The sequence below is a fragment of the Malaclemys terrapin genome, chromosome 1 (assembly GCF_027887155.1).
Source record: "Malaclemys terrapin pileata isolate rMalTer1 chromosome 1, rMalTer1.hap1, whole genome shotgun sequence".
NCBI classification, from domain to species: Eukaryota; Metazoa; Chordata; order Testudines; family Emydidae; genus Malaclemys; species Malaclemys terrapin.
The window spans coordinates 64,937,683-64,954,264 of record NC_071505.1 but is presented as its reverse complement, the minus strand read 5'-3'; the positions used below and the strand labels follow the sequence as shown (position 1 = coordinate 64,954,264).

Genomic DNA, 16,582 nt, shown 5'->3' with positions numbered 1-16,582 from the left:
AAGAACTGTATGTACACTATCTAGTTAAAGTCGAAGGAAGAACTTGGAGGACACTGGATTGCTGCATCTCAGACCATGCAGTGACAAGAAGGAACAGCAAAGGCAATTGGTACACACCACTCCTTACACATTTAGTTTAAAGCACGAGGAGGGGAAGAGCACAGGCACAGACCAATGGACACTACCAGCGAGACTCTCCTGGTCTCAGGCGCATGAAGCCCATGCATACCTACAATGGAACACAGAAGGGCCAGCACGTGAAGAACCCAGTAGTAGAATGGCAAGCGGTAACAAGAATGTATGCAGAGAAACTGGGAGGCAGTGACAAATTCTTAACTCCCATTTTCAGAAAGCTGCTGAAATAATCCACGCTCACTGAGAAGACAGAAGGCAATAATCCGATTGTCTGAAAACGTGATTCCTCTAGGAATTGATTTCCTATTCCTCTGTTCTGTAGAAATGGAATAATTTTGCAGCATTGTAAAGCTGATTTAGTCCACTGAATATTTAATGTTTTGCTAATTTTCTATATAGTATTACTATTGCGTATCAAACTTTTCCAAGGTGAGTAATGATTTGGAGTTACCTTTCCAATAGATCCTTTGATTTTGAGCATATTTTATGTCCTTACTATTCATAATCAATCTTATAATACAGCTGTTTATTTCACAACATATCTTACAGTACAGAAACTCTATTGGTTATATATACATATATATATATATATATATATATATATATATATATATATACACACACACATATATATATGTGGCATAATTGAGTGCAACACAAATCCTTCTATAAGGTTCAGAAACACTATCAACTACACTATTCCTTAGCAATGTTATTGTATTTGGGATTGCATACATAATGGATATCTGTGCTCAGCACACAAAATGGCAATCATCAGGTTGTTTCTATGTCCACTTTTAGGACATTCTGTTTACCGTAACTCTATTTTGGGCTGAATAAATTCTGATGCCAAAGGCTGAGGGGGGTTAATTTTTTTTTTTTTTTTTTTTAAACACACACACAAGTTGTGGGAAGCACTCGTTAGCTATTATTAAAATTTTCAATCAAACATGTTTTTAGCTGGGGGAAATGTGAAGCTGGAGAACCATGTTTGTTATTTACACTGGAGGTGAACTGAAAGCAAAGCATTAACAAATCAGAATGCAGAAATTTCAATACAGTATGGTTAAAGATAACTACTGTAAAGTTATAACTGTACAGTTCTCATGTCGATGGCAGAAATAGTCCCATGTCAGTAATACTCCCTAAAATAATTGCTCTCTTAAATAGCTACGACTTCTCTCCTTTCTTCCAGTTCTGTTAGACATCCCCTTTCTACAGCAAAATCAGATAGTTTTTGAGTAATGATTTTTCTCTTATGGATTTTAAGTCACATCTCCCTCAAATCCTACAGAGGTGTCTTCTCCCCCGCCTCCCAGCCTTTTGAATGATCAAATCACAAGAACTTGTTTTTTTTATATGGATATATGCTAATATTATATATATAAATGCACATATTATAGTTCAGTTTATTCATTTTGTTTAATGTGATGTGTTTTGTATTGGGTTTATTATAAGTACAGATATATATAATTTGTTATAAAATAATGCAGTTCCATTAATGGAAAAAATCAAGTGCAAAATTAATAAAAGAACAGCCTTAGTGCAAACTACCATTGCATCATCAAACACTTTAGCCACTATGGTATACAACTTCTTTCAATCTATAGAAAACTACACGTGTTAAATGAGCTACAAGAAACCTCCCTCATTCTTTAGTGACTTAGAAACACATCGAGTTTACAAGGTGAATTGCAAAAAAAAAAATTTAATGTCAAGGACAACAGAGATTCACAACAATATCTCTGCAGATGCAAACTACAATTCACTGAATTTTGCTTCTTTGTAAGTTAATCAGAAGAATTTTCCTCTATTTGTTAGCTTCTCTAGAGGAGGTACTTACTAATTTTTTTCTATGTTATAGTAGGGACTGAGGTAGTGTAAGAACACAAAGATGAGTTACATACCAGTAAACACAGAGCCAGATCATGGACTGTATGAATCCACAAACCTGTAATGCAGCAGCTCAGAACCTTTTAGTTAGCAGTATTCATAGACATTAAGTTCAGATTGTTTTCACCTTAGTTAGTACATGTCCAAAGGCCTGATCTAAAGCCCACTGAAGTCAATGAGAAGCCTTAAGAGCTTCCCTCTGACTTCAAATGACTTTGGATCAAGGCTGCATATACATGGATTTACAAAAAGTTAATAAAAAAAAAAAAAAGAAAATATATGCTGGTAATGAGGAAATACAGATCTCATTCTCTAACAAAGAAAATACTGACCTTGAATCCCTCAAATCATTTTGATTATTATATAATACATTCAAGAAGAAAAAAATTAAAAGACAACAAATGTCAGGAGGGATTTCAAACGATTCTTTATTACATGTGCTCTATTTTATAAACAGAAAATAAAACCTTAAGTTCCTTGAGAGTTGTGATTTCGTACAAAGGACACTAAAATAATTCAAATATATCCGGCATATTTTTTCCAGCACTGAAAGATTTGTTTCTTTTAAAGATATGTGCACTTTTTTTAATGCTATTTAATTTTAATGGACACTGGCAGATAGTATTGATATTTGCTATTACAAATCCTCTCAAAATATTTTGATTAATATTTTGAGCCACTAAAATATTGATGCACCTATGAGTGGTGTCAATATTGCATAGCTGTTTGAAATCACTACAAAACACTGTGATCTTATTTTGAATGAGCAAAGTCCCAATCCTGTAATCCATATACATTCTCAAAGACCAAAGGAATTCTGCAAGCAGGAAAACTGCCGGATTGAGCAAATATTTTCAGGATTTATTTATTCCACCAGATATAATTCAGTTTGCAAACAAAGTCTGTCCTTTAACAAAACAAAAAACAAACAAACAAAAACATAAGGGCAATATTTACAAAGACCAAGGGGAAATGTACCAGATGTCTAAAGTATTGCTAATAAATATTAACATTTACAATATACTACAAAGATTGAATCACTTGGAATTTTTATAGTGTCAGTGCTATTAGAGTAAAACAGTATAGGTCACTTAGAAGTAGTAACTAAGTAGCAGGCTGCCCTCCCCCTCTTCCAATTTTTCTATATAACTATATATTTGTCACTCAATTGTGAAGAGATCAGCAACATCTCTGGGATTTTCATTTAAAAAAAATATAATATCCTTTCTTTGCCACAATTTTTAAACTGTCAGAACTCTTAACATCCAAGAGTTTAGCTTCAGGGGTGGTGTGGACTGGGAGCTTTATTTCTGGTGAGCTGTGTTAAGTCAATCCTTCTAAGCACAAATAGACAACTGCCAACGAGGAAAGTGTCTCTCTCTCTCCAAACCAGGGAATGAACCAGGTTTGGAATCATTGCATAAAGACATGCAGTGTTTTCTATTTACATAAAATACACAAATATCCCTGCAGTTATTATAATTCACCATGTGATCATCCAAATATACACACCTTCTATCATTGTGCACCAGATGAAGGATCACAAAACAGTGTACTAAATATCACACATGCAGTTATAAACCTTTACTGTCATGAGTACACAGTCATTTATTCAAACACACACACACACACACACATATATATATATTTTAAAAAGATCCTTCTGATAACAACATGCAGGTCGGTGTAAGCAGTAGCAAGAATACTCCTCACCTTGTCTCATGAGTCTATGTATTAAACAAAACATTTGGCCTGGTGGGATAGTTTGAGTGTGCCTACATGGTTGTGAAAACGTATAGCAGTGTGACAGACTCTACCCCCATGTTCTTCCTTTTTACAAGACTATGATACATTTGGTAAAAAGTGAGGTATTATTTGGACACTCAATCTGCTGAACATTATTGTCCTGGTAAAATGTGTGTGGTAACATTGTCTGTAAAGTTATAAGATTCTACACTGCATAACATTGCTATGACATGCTCCAAAGTTAAAAAAGCAGGCCCTAACCGGTTTTTCGGAGACAAAAAACACATTGACACCCCAGGCAGTTATCAGCATAATCAAATGTTTGAGCATTGGCCTGCTAAACCCAGGGTTGTGAGTTCAATCCTTGAGGGGGCCATTTAGGGAACTAGGGCAAAAATCTGTCTCGGGATTGGTCCTGCTTTGAGCAGGGGGTTGGACTAGATGACCTCCTGAGGTCCCTTCCAACCCTGATATTCGGTGGGAGTGGGGGAAATGGACATCTGGTTAAGCAGCTGTTATTTGGCAGGGGAAAGGGTGTGGATGAGAACTTTACATATCGGTAATGGAACAGCTGGGGGTCTTCCGTGTAAACAGACTGACTGTTGCCTGAACCCCAGCTGAAGGGAAGAAGGGTATAAGAATGAGAAACAGAGGCTGCTAAACCACCTCTCTCCACTCATCTCTACTCACAACATCAAGAACATTTGAAAGACAAAGGCAGCATCATTGAACTGGAGGTGGTTCTGGCTCAAGCAATCCAGCCAGACTTCTGTAAACTTATGCTGAGACTATTTTGCTTTTAAGTACACTTAGCTTGTTAAATTAGGTATTAGTTTGCCTTTTATTTTCTTTGTACCCAAGTCTGACTTTTATGCCTCATTACTTGCAATCACTTAAAATCTGTATTTCTGTAGTTAATAAACTTGTTTTATCTAAACCAGTGTGTGTTTGGATCAAGTGTTTGAGAACCTCCACTTGAGATAACAGGGTTTTGCATGCTAGAGGCTGTGAATTAACTGGCCAGGAGTGGTTGTTCTCACAGCAAAGCAGTGTAAAAGGCACCCCAGATTGGGGAATTGAGGGGACACAGCTGTTCAGCAATCCACGCATGGTTCAAGCTAATTAGTTGTTAAACAGTTTTTAAAACTGGTTTAAAAGCCACTGTCACATAAAAAAATTACTTTAAAGTAACCTCATGGGCGACGCGACTCTCGCATTTGGGGAGGCTGGGCCTGAGCGCTGGAAGCTCCCTAGAAGGGCAGAAGGGGCACTAATGCCAAATTCGGCCTTCTGCCCCCACTTGGTCCCCTGCCCACTGCCTGTGCTTCTCTGCCCCCTCCCTGAGGGCTCCCCTTGCTCATGCCTCTCTGGGGGCAAAGAGGTACGAGTGGGACGGACCGCAGGGGACGAGGTTAGGAGGCATGAGAGGCCGGGGGCCTCCGGGGAAGAGGCAGCGTGGGCAGGGCCACAGGGTAAGAGTGAGACACAGGAGCAGGGCCTCTGGGTGAAGTGCGGGACAGACCATGGCCCAGGCACCCGGTCAGCAGTGGGGCAGCCTGTTTGGGGAAACTTAGCCTCCCTTGGCCTATTATACCCACTGTCCATGAGTAACCTTCTTACCCAACAGCCTCTTAGATTACTAAAATGGAAACAACAGATTTACTTTTAATTATTTTTGCAGCTTTCATTTGTTCATCTCTCATCTTGGACAAGTCACTTTTGCTTCTAATCATTTTACTTTCCGGTTCGGATACAATCATACTATGCTGGCATATAGCAATTGAAAACAATACAAGGGTTTTTATTTGTTTAAAAACTGTTTCCACTGCTTGCTACCCTCTAACGCCAGCTCTGGCTTTTACACATAAAAATGATTATTTAAAAAAAAAAATCCCCCACAAAGTGATCATGTTATATCTGAGGTTATCAGTCCTCATCCGCAAAGGAAACCTGAACAACTTTCAAAAGATGAGCCTGGGAGCTCAAATTCATAACTCTGGTAGACACTAAAATTCATGGTCTGAACAGACACTGGATTTATGGTTCATTACAACAATCTGCAATCCACTAACCTCTTTTTGTCTTATGACTGCAGAGCTGTTAACAGGCCACTCTACCTTGAATGGTCCCTTAGATTAGAATATGTGCTAACTACTTGTACTAAACAATCTGTTCCACCTTTCATTTAGTTGTGACACTAGGAGTACCTGTCTCGGACCTGAAGAAAAACTGTGTGGCTCGAAAGCTTGTCTCTCACCCCAACAAAAGTTGGTCCAATAAAAGATATTACTTCACCCACCTTGTCTCTCCAGGTATCCACCCCCTCCCACTCAATAAATTAAAACTGGCAAACTTTGCTAAGTTTCCAAAAATACAAGAATATTTACAAGTGATAATAAATTAAGAGTTAAAACTAACCTGACATTAAATAAGTAGAATTTCAGAGAGCTCACCATACAAGTAATATGTCTGTGAACTTTGTTTTGCATTGATTATTGAACAAACTAAAGTAATAAAGGTGCATTTGCCAATAATTTATGTATATTATAAATAAGACAGAGATGTACTGAAGGTTGGTCACCATTAACCCCGCTTCGGTTTAATTTGCCTAGTTTTAGAAAAACTGGAGTATAATTCATGATGAACTCTAGGTCCTCAACATATGGGTCCGATACTTGTAAAAAACTGAGATTTCAACTTGGGACTTCAATATAAAAAAATTGGCATTTGATAGGATTACTGAGGTGCTCCAATTTATTTTTAAGACAGGTTTATGAATGCCATTCTCAGACTCTGAGGCTTATTAGCAAAGTACTGGAAAATTTTCATTTGCGTACATGGTATCTTCTCTACTTTCTTTTTAATCTCTGAATCCTGAAAGAAAGCCTCACAAGACTAGAATGTGAGAGGATACGATAGCAAACTCTGATAACTTGGTTTCTTAGGACAGCTGCCATGTCTTAGGAGCGTCTTTGTTTTAATGTAAATAGTATATATTTTGGGGCAAATCTTGGATTTTTAACCTTATGAGGAAAGTTTATAATTTTTTTGGTGATAAAGACTACTTCATATGCAGCACTCAAGAATGCACGCAGTACTCCTGAAAGACTTAATTCAAACAGAAATATATCGATTTTCCATGATACAGAAGTCTGCCCAAGGACATGGAAGCCCTGAAATATCCAGCTCCACAGTGCTGTGAGGAGGGGAAATGATTTTACTGGCCCATTTTCACAATTTGTACAAAAAAATTCTCTTTTAACTGTCAGATTTCCTAGTCATACTATTACAAAATCAATTTGGCTATGGGCAGGTTCATAGCATTCCAAGCGTTACACAGAATAGCCTATACTAAGATTCCAACTTTGTGGACTGCTTATTTGTTTTATTCCTTTGCTAAAGTTGACAAATAAGCAAAGGGTACCCTACTCTCAGGGGGGAGGAAATATTCTTTATAAAAGGAATTTATATAAATTGACATTCTCCAAAGCAGGGAATGATGAAAAATAGATACCCCCTGTGCTAGCTAGAGGTGCAATTCTTTAGCAAGAGGCAGCAGTATTTTGTTATGATGCAAATTGTATGAGAGAGAGTAGAGGAGAGTTAAAACCCTCAGTAGCAACAGTATTTACTGCCTCTTTCTGAACATATGACTTTACATTGACGTTTCCTTCTTCTCAATAGCCACCAGATCACTTTGCTGTTTGGTTCTATCTTCTGCATCCAACACAGGAGTTGTCTTCAAGTTTTAGCATAGTTATATTTATGAAGTAACACACCATAATAATAAGCAGAAGCTGTGCAAGGAGTTCTTTATAAAAAGTTTTGTGGGTTTAAAAATAACCCTCAACTACAAAGAAGCATCTGCCTGAAGACTGAAAGGTGTTTCTCTATTGTGACAGAACCAGCATCACAGAAATCCTGCAACCATCACTATAGCCTATTCCAAAATTCTATAGGTTACTCCATCCCTATTTAAATGCCTGGGCCCTTCTTTCCAATATGCATTGATTATAAAAGGCTGTACATCAGAGAGGCAACCAAATCCTTCTGGAGAAAGGAAGCCAGGTTGCTCGCTTGTAAGAGCATTCATGGTGTTGTTCCCCAAGTGACTAACAGAAGGGACAAAACTGAAGGGACTGTACGTCCACAGTTTTATCAGAGACTAGCTTTATCCTTCAAGCTAGCAAACTGCTGACATTTAAGAATTTAAGTGATCAAAATTTAAAAAGGAAACCACCACAAAATGGTTTTGTTCACTTATTTGCCAACTATAGTACAATATGAATTATTTATGTCCATAATTCAAAAAGTATTAGAAAACGTAAAAATAAGTACGTCTTAGTAAAATGAAACCTCACTGCAGTCCTTGGCAATTCAATCTTTTTTCAGAAGTGAGGCTAGAATACTTATTGTGCACAAATTGCACACAAATTATTGTGTGGTTTAGTGAGATCTGACTGTATCATTTCTGGTTCTGTTAATTGCTCTGTAATATGCTTTTCAATATCCCTGTCTTTAGAGTTACCAAAACAGTTATAGCAGTACAGCCCCGACTGCAGACACAGTTATAAATTATTCCCTCATGGGAATGGATATAACAAAAAAAAAAATTTAAGTATTATACTGGTATAGCTGTGTCCAACTTAGAGGAGATGTACCCCTTAACCACTGATTAGCATTCATGTCGCATACCCCATCAGTAACCAGTCCAAGCTGGGGAAGCTAGGGCAGACCAAATTCGGTGATGAATCCTGGTCACTTGCCACATGAGGCACTTTGCGCATATGTTAAAATGATGACTGATATACTTAAAATGGTTCAACTTTTGTGTTTAGCCCAGGCCTCAGTATTTGACGTCACTAAATGAACGGTGCTCCCGTTTTCACCATTCTTTACTAGTAAAGGCCTTGGCTACACTTGCGAGTTGCAGCGCTGTAAAGCTGCCCCCAGCGCTGTAACTCACTCCCTCCACACTGGCAAGGCATTTGCAGCGCTGTATCTCCGTGGTTGCAGCGCTGCATGTACTCCACATCCCCAAGAGGAATAGCGTGTATTGCCCTGCTGCTGCAGTGCCAGTATGGACGCTCAATGCGCTGTGACTGGCCTCCAGAATTATTCGGCAATATCCCACAATGCCTGTTCTAGCCACTCGGGTCATCAGTTCAAACTCTACTATCCTGGCCTCAGGTAACCAACCATGTGACCCACCCTTTACATTCCCGGGGAATTTTAAAAATCCCCTTCCTGTTTGCTCAGCCCAGCGTGGCGTGGCGTGCTATCAGCGAATCTTTCCAGGTGCCCATGCCTCCACGCGCCAAGCGAGCCCCAGCATGGAGCAATATGCAAGTTGCTGGACCTCATCAGTGTTTGGGGGGAGGAAGCTGTCCAATCCCAGCTGCGCTCCAGCCGTAGGAATTACGATACCTTCGGGAAAGTATCAAAGGACATGATGGAAAGGGGCCATGACCGGGATGCCCTGCAGTGCAGGATTAAAGTGAAGGAGCTGCGGAGTGCCTACCGCAAAGCCCACGAAGCAAATGGCCGCTCGGGTGCTCCCCCCGCGACCTGCCGATTCTACAAAGACCTGGATGCGATACTTGGGGTTAACCCCACCTCCACTCCGAGCACCACCATGGACACTTCAGAGCCGGTAGGGGGCGGGTGGGAGGAGGAGGAGGAAAACGGGAGTGATGGTGGTAGGCCGGATGGAAACACCCCGGAATCCCTGGAGCCATGCAGCCAGCTCTTCTCGAGCCAGGAGGAAGGTAGCCAGTCGCAGCGGCCGGTACTTGGTGGAGGACAAACAGAAGAGCAGGTTCCCGGTAAGCAGTTTTATTTTTGGGGGGGGAAGGAATTTTTTCGGTGCGGGCTCTTTGGGAGAAGGGGGTTAGGCATGCATGCCTAGATGCGGAATAGTGCATTGATGTAGTTTATCACATCGCGGTAATCAGCCTCGGTAATCTCTTCGAATGTCTCATCCAGAACGTGTGCAATGCGCTTGCGCAGGTTTATCGGGAGAGCCACCATAGTCCTTGTCCCAGCCAGGCTAACGTGTCTGCTCCACTGTGCCGCGAGGGGCGGGGGGACCATTGCTGCACACAGGCAAGCTGCATATGGGCTAGGGCGGAAGCCGCATAGCAGTAGAAGACCTTCCCTTGCTTCCCAGGTCACCCTCAGCAGCAAGATATCGTCCAGGACGAACTCCTGTGGAAAATGTTGGGACAGTGTTCAGTGTAGGTGCCCCCTGAAGCTGTTGGCTCTCCCCAAGTCACAGAAACCCAGAGGACAGTGCAGCTCTGAAACAATTAGTCCCCCTTACTCACCATTTTGAGACTCCTGGGGGATGTGTGCGCTCTGTTTCGGACGGGAAAATTATGCTATTGTGTAGACCCTGTGTGTTTTCTACTCTTTAAGTGCGGGGGGGAAATCATTACTCTGGTATAAACAATGCTGCCTCTGTTAAATGTTACGTTTTGCCTATACAGGTGCATCAATCTTGAGACCGCAGCCATCCCTCTTATCGCCTGCTCAGAGACTGCAAAGACTCAGGAAGAGACCGCGAAAAAGCAAAGAAGACATGCTGCAAGAAGTGATGCGGCAATCTATTAAAGAGAATGAGAAAGCACAGAACTGGAGGGAGAGAGAAAGCAGGATCCGCCAGGAAAACGCAGCGCTCCGGCGGCAAAGCATGGATCGGCTCATAAGCATCCTGGAACGCCAAGCAGACGCTATCCAGGAGCTCGTAGCCATGCAAAAGGAGCAGTACCGCAAGCGCAAACGCCACCCACCCCCACAGCCCTTGTCCCAAAACTCTTTCCGTTGTGCCCCACTGTCACCTTCAACCCACTTTCCCCAACTTCAGTGTTCTTCACACCACCAGCTGCCTCCAACACCAGTATCTTCACCACCCAGCCCTGAAAACCACGACTCTTTCCCTCTGCACTCAACCCCCATCACCATGCAGTATGGGTATCCTGAAGTGCAGCACTCACTGCACAGCACACCAGACAGGACATACGCGAATCTATGATTGTACCATTCCCCACTCCACTCCATTGTTTCTTTTCAATAAATGGATTTTTTGGCTTTGAAAACATTCTTTATTATTGCATAAAGTAAAAGACTCCTTAGCCCAGTAAATAAACAGGCACTGCAAGTCTGCTTGTCTGCGTAGCAAACACTGATTTCTAAAGATTGGAACTACTGCACTTCACTCCCGTGCAGGGCACCAGATATCACTACTGGTTTTCAGCCTCAAATTGCTCCTTCAAGGCATCCCTAATCCTTGCAGCCCTGGGCTGGGCCCCTGTAACAGCCCTGCTCTCTGGCTGTGCAAATTCAGCCTCCACGTGTTCAACCTCGGAGATCCATGCCTGAGTGAAGCTTTCACCCTTCCCTTCACAATTATGATGGAGGGCACAGCACACGGATATAACCGCGAGGATGCTGTTTTCGGCCAAGTCCAGCTTCCCATACAGAGATCGCCAGCGGCCCTTTAAACGGCCAAAGGCACACTCCACAGTCATTCGGCACCGGCTCAGCCTGTAGTTGAACTGTTCCTTGCTGCTGTCAAGGCTCCCTGTGTAGGGTTTCATGAGCCACAGCATTAAGCAGGTAAGCGGGAACTCCAAGGATCACAATGGGCATTTCAACTTCCTCTACCGTGATCTTCCGCTCGGGGAAAAAAGTCCCGGCCTACATCTTCCTGAACAGCCAAGTGTTCCGAAAGATGCGTGCGTCATGCACCTTTCCGGGCCAGCCTGTGTTAATGTCAATGAAACGCCCACGGTGATCCACAAGCGCCTGGAGAATCATAGAGAAATACCCCTTCTGATTAACGTACTCGGATCCTAGGTGGGGTGGTGCCAGAATAGGAATGTGTGTCCCATCTATCGCCCCTCCACAGTTAGGGAACCCCATTTGTGCAAAGCCATCCACTATTTCCTGCACGTTACCCAGAGTCAAGGTTCTTCTGAGTAGGGGCGAGCTCCTCACACAGTCCCATGAAAATGGCTTTTGTCATCCAAAAGTTCTGCAGCCACTGCTCGTCATCCCAGACTTCCATGACGATGTGATCCCACCACTCGGTGCTTGTTTCCCGAGCCCAAAAGCAGCGTTCCACGGTGCTGAGCATGTCCGTGAATGCCACAAGCAATTTCATGTCGTACGTGTTACGCGGCTCGATAGCATCGTCGGACTCCTCACTCTCACTTTGGATCTTAAAGAATAGTTTGACAGCCAAACGTGACGTGCTGGCGAGATAAGTCAGCATACGCCTCAGCAGTTCGGGCTCCATTTCCCGCAGACAACAGATCGCACTGCACAGAAACCATTGAATGATGGCGCCAAAGGTGGATGGAAACAAAGGGATTTCTGGGATGCGAAGCGATGCATCACGGGACGTTGGGACAGGACCCAGAATGCCCCACACCCACGCCCCCTTCCCACAGCACCAGAATGGGAAGAGGTGCTCTGTGGGATAGCTGCCAATGGCGCAGCAAATGCTGCAAATGTGGCCACGACAGTGCGCTGGGCAGCTGTCAGTGTGGACAGACTGCAGCGCTTTCCCTACTCAGCTGTACGAAGTCAAGTTTAACTCACAGCGCTGTACATCTGCAAGTGTAGCCAAGGCCTAAACTACTTTGGAATGCTGCCCTTGAAATCAGAAAGCCCCAAAATCTGCACCTCTCTTCTCAATATTACACACTGCAAGAGGACCTCATTAGGCAAGAGAAGAAAGCCACATTTTTGCACAATATTCTAGTCAAAATTATCCAGAACCTTACATTTTTATCCTCAAAGTACCAGTACAACTGAGTAACCTAACAGCATTTTTTAAGAAAATTCTATGTAAATGCACACTTTCACTGCATTCTTGGAATTCACCACACAAAAAATATTCAGCAACATGCAAAGTACAGAGAAATTTCACAGGACAGTAAATTTGGGGGAGGGGTGGAGGAACGGGCAAGTATTGAGAGGATTTTTTTTAAATTCATTACTGAAAAGAGTTACCAAGGAACTAGACACACTAGTTTGAAGGATATTTAATTTTACAAATTTTTCTTTTTTTTTTTTCCAAAAAATTTTGATCAACATTTTATATTAAATGTCTGATTTCAATATATAACTGGCCAATCTACCACCTCACAACTCTTCAATATTCAGAAAAACCTTACAAAACAAAGAATCACTGATTCAATTAAAAAAAAACCTACTGAACTTAAAAAAAGACCCTTATGCAAAATATCACTGTGCTGCTTTCACATCTTCTGGTGATCTGAAGTAGTCTCAGAAATATTTCCCCCAATTTACCTACTTTGATAGATAAATTCAATTCTCAGCAATGACCAAGTCAAAATTTTATTTTTCAAAATAGGAATTTTCCTAGGGATTTCTTAAGAAGTTCTGATTTTCCCCAATGACTTGACTAAGAAACAGATACTGGAATTTGTAGAAAGATGGGAAGGTTGAAATTATAAATTCTATTAATTCTTACTGAGCAAAAGAAAACTGATTTTCACAATAATGAAACTTGAGATCACTCATTTCTCAAAAGCATTAAATTCACTATTTTAAAAATGAATATTCTATACAGTTGTACAAGTGTCATTACTGATCTGCTTGTGATGTGCAAGTCTTGTTGTGACAGATCCCCTAACATGGAAATAAATTTCAGGAATTTGGGTATTTTAAAATCCCCCCAAATGCCTAATGAAGAAAACTATCAATTTCAGTGCAATTTTTTTTAAGATCAACTTTTCATTAAATTCAAAAGAAAGAAAAATCACGCAAAATATTATGTCTTTAGTTAAACATACAAAAATAGTTTCTTACTCTCTTAATTGTTCAAGTCTATGGAAGTTTGTAAGAAAGCCTGTATAGAAGGTCTGTTGAAGCTATGTTGCACAGTTATGCTGAAGTTCCTTCTAACTAAAATAAGTTAGCACAATCATCTGAATTGGCTGTCTACAGACTGGACAGGGTTTATTCCGCTTTTTCAGTTTCCTCGCACAAGTAAAACACGACATAAGATGTCCTGTCTTGCCATGAACTATACAGCCATTTTTAGGTCGGCTCTGACATATGACACAGGGCTCTATGCTGGAAAGGGGTAGACTGCATTCCGTACTTTCCTCTTTGTCTTCTGTCTCTTTTTTCTCAGGTTCTTGGCAATCCTCTTGGCTGCTACAAAAGATACTGCTAGATGTAGATGGCTGAGAGTATTCCTTACTTTCCTGGGATTCAGAAGTTTCTGCTGTTGTATCCTCACTTTCTTCAACACTTAGTTCTTTATCTTCATTCATTTTCACTTTCTTACAGTCGGGAACATCAAAACCCTCTTCATGCTCTAGCTGTGTGGAACTTTCCAATTTTCGCTTTTCAGATTTGTCATTCTTTTCATCAGGAAGCCAGTCCTCACGAAGAGCCCAGCATCTGGGACAATGCCGCGGAAGGGGAGGGTTCATTTCATTGCATTTAGTGCACTTCCAATAATCCTTTAGTGAATTAAAGGTTAAACAGTTAAGCTATTTGGCATTCCTACTATTATAGAAAATAATTAAAGGTGATTATAGTTTCTTTATGTTACTCAAGTATTTACTCTATATTTGTAAACAAAATTGGTCAATCATCACATTTTAAGATGGAAAGAGCTTTAGGAAGAGGAAAGTTAAAATCAATTACACCACAATTTCTCAATCTTGTAGTGATGAACATGATTTTTTTTTTCTCCTCGCAATTAAAAATTTGGGTGTAAAAATCTCTCTCAAAACTGAACAAGTAAATAACAATGCCAAGGAAAATGTGTTACACAGGCAGCGTACCAAAAATTTATACATTCAGCACTATCATTAGAGCTAGACTCAAATCTATTCCATGATGTGTTTTAGCAACTGGTCTTCTACCTCTCTAATGTAAGTTTACACATTGTACAGAATATCTGCATATGTATTTTCAGAAAAATAAAACTATGTTAAAGTGAAATTATGGTTGCAAGTACTTATCAGTAATTTAGGAAAAATATATTACAGGGATGCTGTAATTATCCTAAAACCAAGCATTATAAACCCAGGATATTCTGAGTTAAGGTTAAACATAAAAGAAATCCAAAACATGTTAAGGTATAGAAATGCACATTTAGGGCACTCGATTAGCTTTAGATCTATTTGCCTTGTAATAACACCATATACTAAACTCATTTACAGATCAAGATTCCATTTCAGATTGTACACAACAGTACATCATACTGGAACCTCTCTTACGCTGCTTCATAATCCCAGAACCTATGTTTCTTTAAATAAAAGTCTCTAGCTGTTAGGTTACTGAGCCTTGAAAACGTGAACAGAGTGTAACTGATGCAATGATGTTGGTCTCCATTTGCAGAACTTGAAACAACTCCAAGAGGTATGTGACCTGATTCATTTATCTTAGTGCGTGCCCACTATCACCCAATTATAATACTTTAAACATCAACACTGTTAACTCATTATTCAAAGCATATACAAAAGGAGAAGGAAAATCATACTGTGAAGATCTGTAATCTACTGAGAGTGACAGCTTATTCTGGTACCACCAGTGAGTGGCCCTGGGACAGTATCCCATTGTTTTCTGTCTCCAGTCAAGGAAAAGCCTAGCAGACCCCAGCGGAGCATCTGGGTTCCTCCAAAAAGCCAGTGGAGCATATGTGCCTCACTGAATGGAGCCTGAGATCCAGGAGGATGTGTGAACCTATTCTGAGTATCTGCACAATCTACTGAGTGTGCCATATCATGTGGCGGAGTTTATTCGGTGTACAGAACTTGAGAACTATCGCTGCCATTTCACCCTCACTCCCTCTCCCCCATTTAACCTATTTGTGATTAAGCCATTTTTGTGTTTGTTGTCCCAGGTCAGATTAACTTGATTTTCCTACCAACTCCCAATGGTATTAGGAAATGTTTAGGATTAATGATCATTTTCTGCCATTATTTGTCTTAACTGAAAGTTTACACCTGCAAGTAGAGGCTGGTGCATACAAAGAAACTCACAAAGAATTGCCCTGTTTCAAAATGGCTGCCATTACCCATTGTTCTTAATGTAAATGAAATCATAGGACAATATCATCTTTACAGATGGCTCTAGCCTCCCACTGTTCCCAAGGAGATGCCAAGCTGCCTTTAGCAGGTAGCCCTATGAGGTCACAAGGCAGAGAATAATATTTGGTTGTACTGAGAACAATTAGCTCTTCTCAAAATCACGAACTGAGGGAAGCCTGTAGCTTCAGTATTACTGAAAACAACTGAAGGTGGCAGCTATTTTAAAAGAGCACTTTTTTCTGAAATCCTCTGAAGTCGAACATTATTCTCCAGTTTCTGCTGAAGGAAAAACTTCCAATTATGAATACTGTGAAAAAATCATTAATCCTAAAAAAGTTTTCACGTGTATTCTACGCTCAAGATTTCAATGAGTTTAAACTATATGAAAGGTCTGAAATGTGTGCATTATTCAAGATCCTTCCCCCAAAACCTCTGTCTGACTAAACACTGAATACTCAATTCCTTCAAAGACATATTTTAAAAGTCATTTTCATGCCTAAAGGTATTTAACACATTTATATAAATTCCTATCTCAGAGTGTTGTAATTCTGGGGAGTGCAAAACTTAACCCTAACTATGGAGCTGCAACTGGCAACACCAGAATTAAAATGCTTGTTTTGGAAGCCTTTGTTCTACTTAGACATGAACTGTGAATGAAGAGCAATAATAAAGGTATATTGCCTATTTAAATCTAGACAAAGTAACTTTAAAAATATTCTGTTTGACAT

The 16,582-nt window shown here is 40.6% G+C and overlaps 1 protein-coding gene across 16 annotated transcripts in view; it reads right to left on the bottom strand.

Annotated features, from left to right (window-relative positions):
* The window catches only part of MDM2 (MDM2 proto-oncogene), a 60,640-nt gene that overhangs the window by 25,365 nt on the left and 18,693 nt on the right, over positions 1-16,582 (bottom strand). For 8 of the 16 annotated variants that reach the window (XM_054026110.1, XM_054026087.1, XM_054026070.1 and 5 more), the window contains one exon: positions 12,809-14,276. The exons of 5 other annotated variants lie outside the window; for them this stretch is intronic. In XM_054026110.1, the coding sequence (XP_053882085.1) occupies positions 13,707-14,276 (570 nt within the window). In that variant the 3' untranslated portion in view covers positions 12,809-13,706. Of the gene's footprint in view, positions 1-2,432; positions 9,982-12,808; positions 14,277-16,582 lie in introns of those variants that run through there. 3 more of the 16 variants (XR_008444734.1, XR_008444735.1, XM_054026113.1) reach the window with 2 other exon arrangements.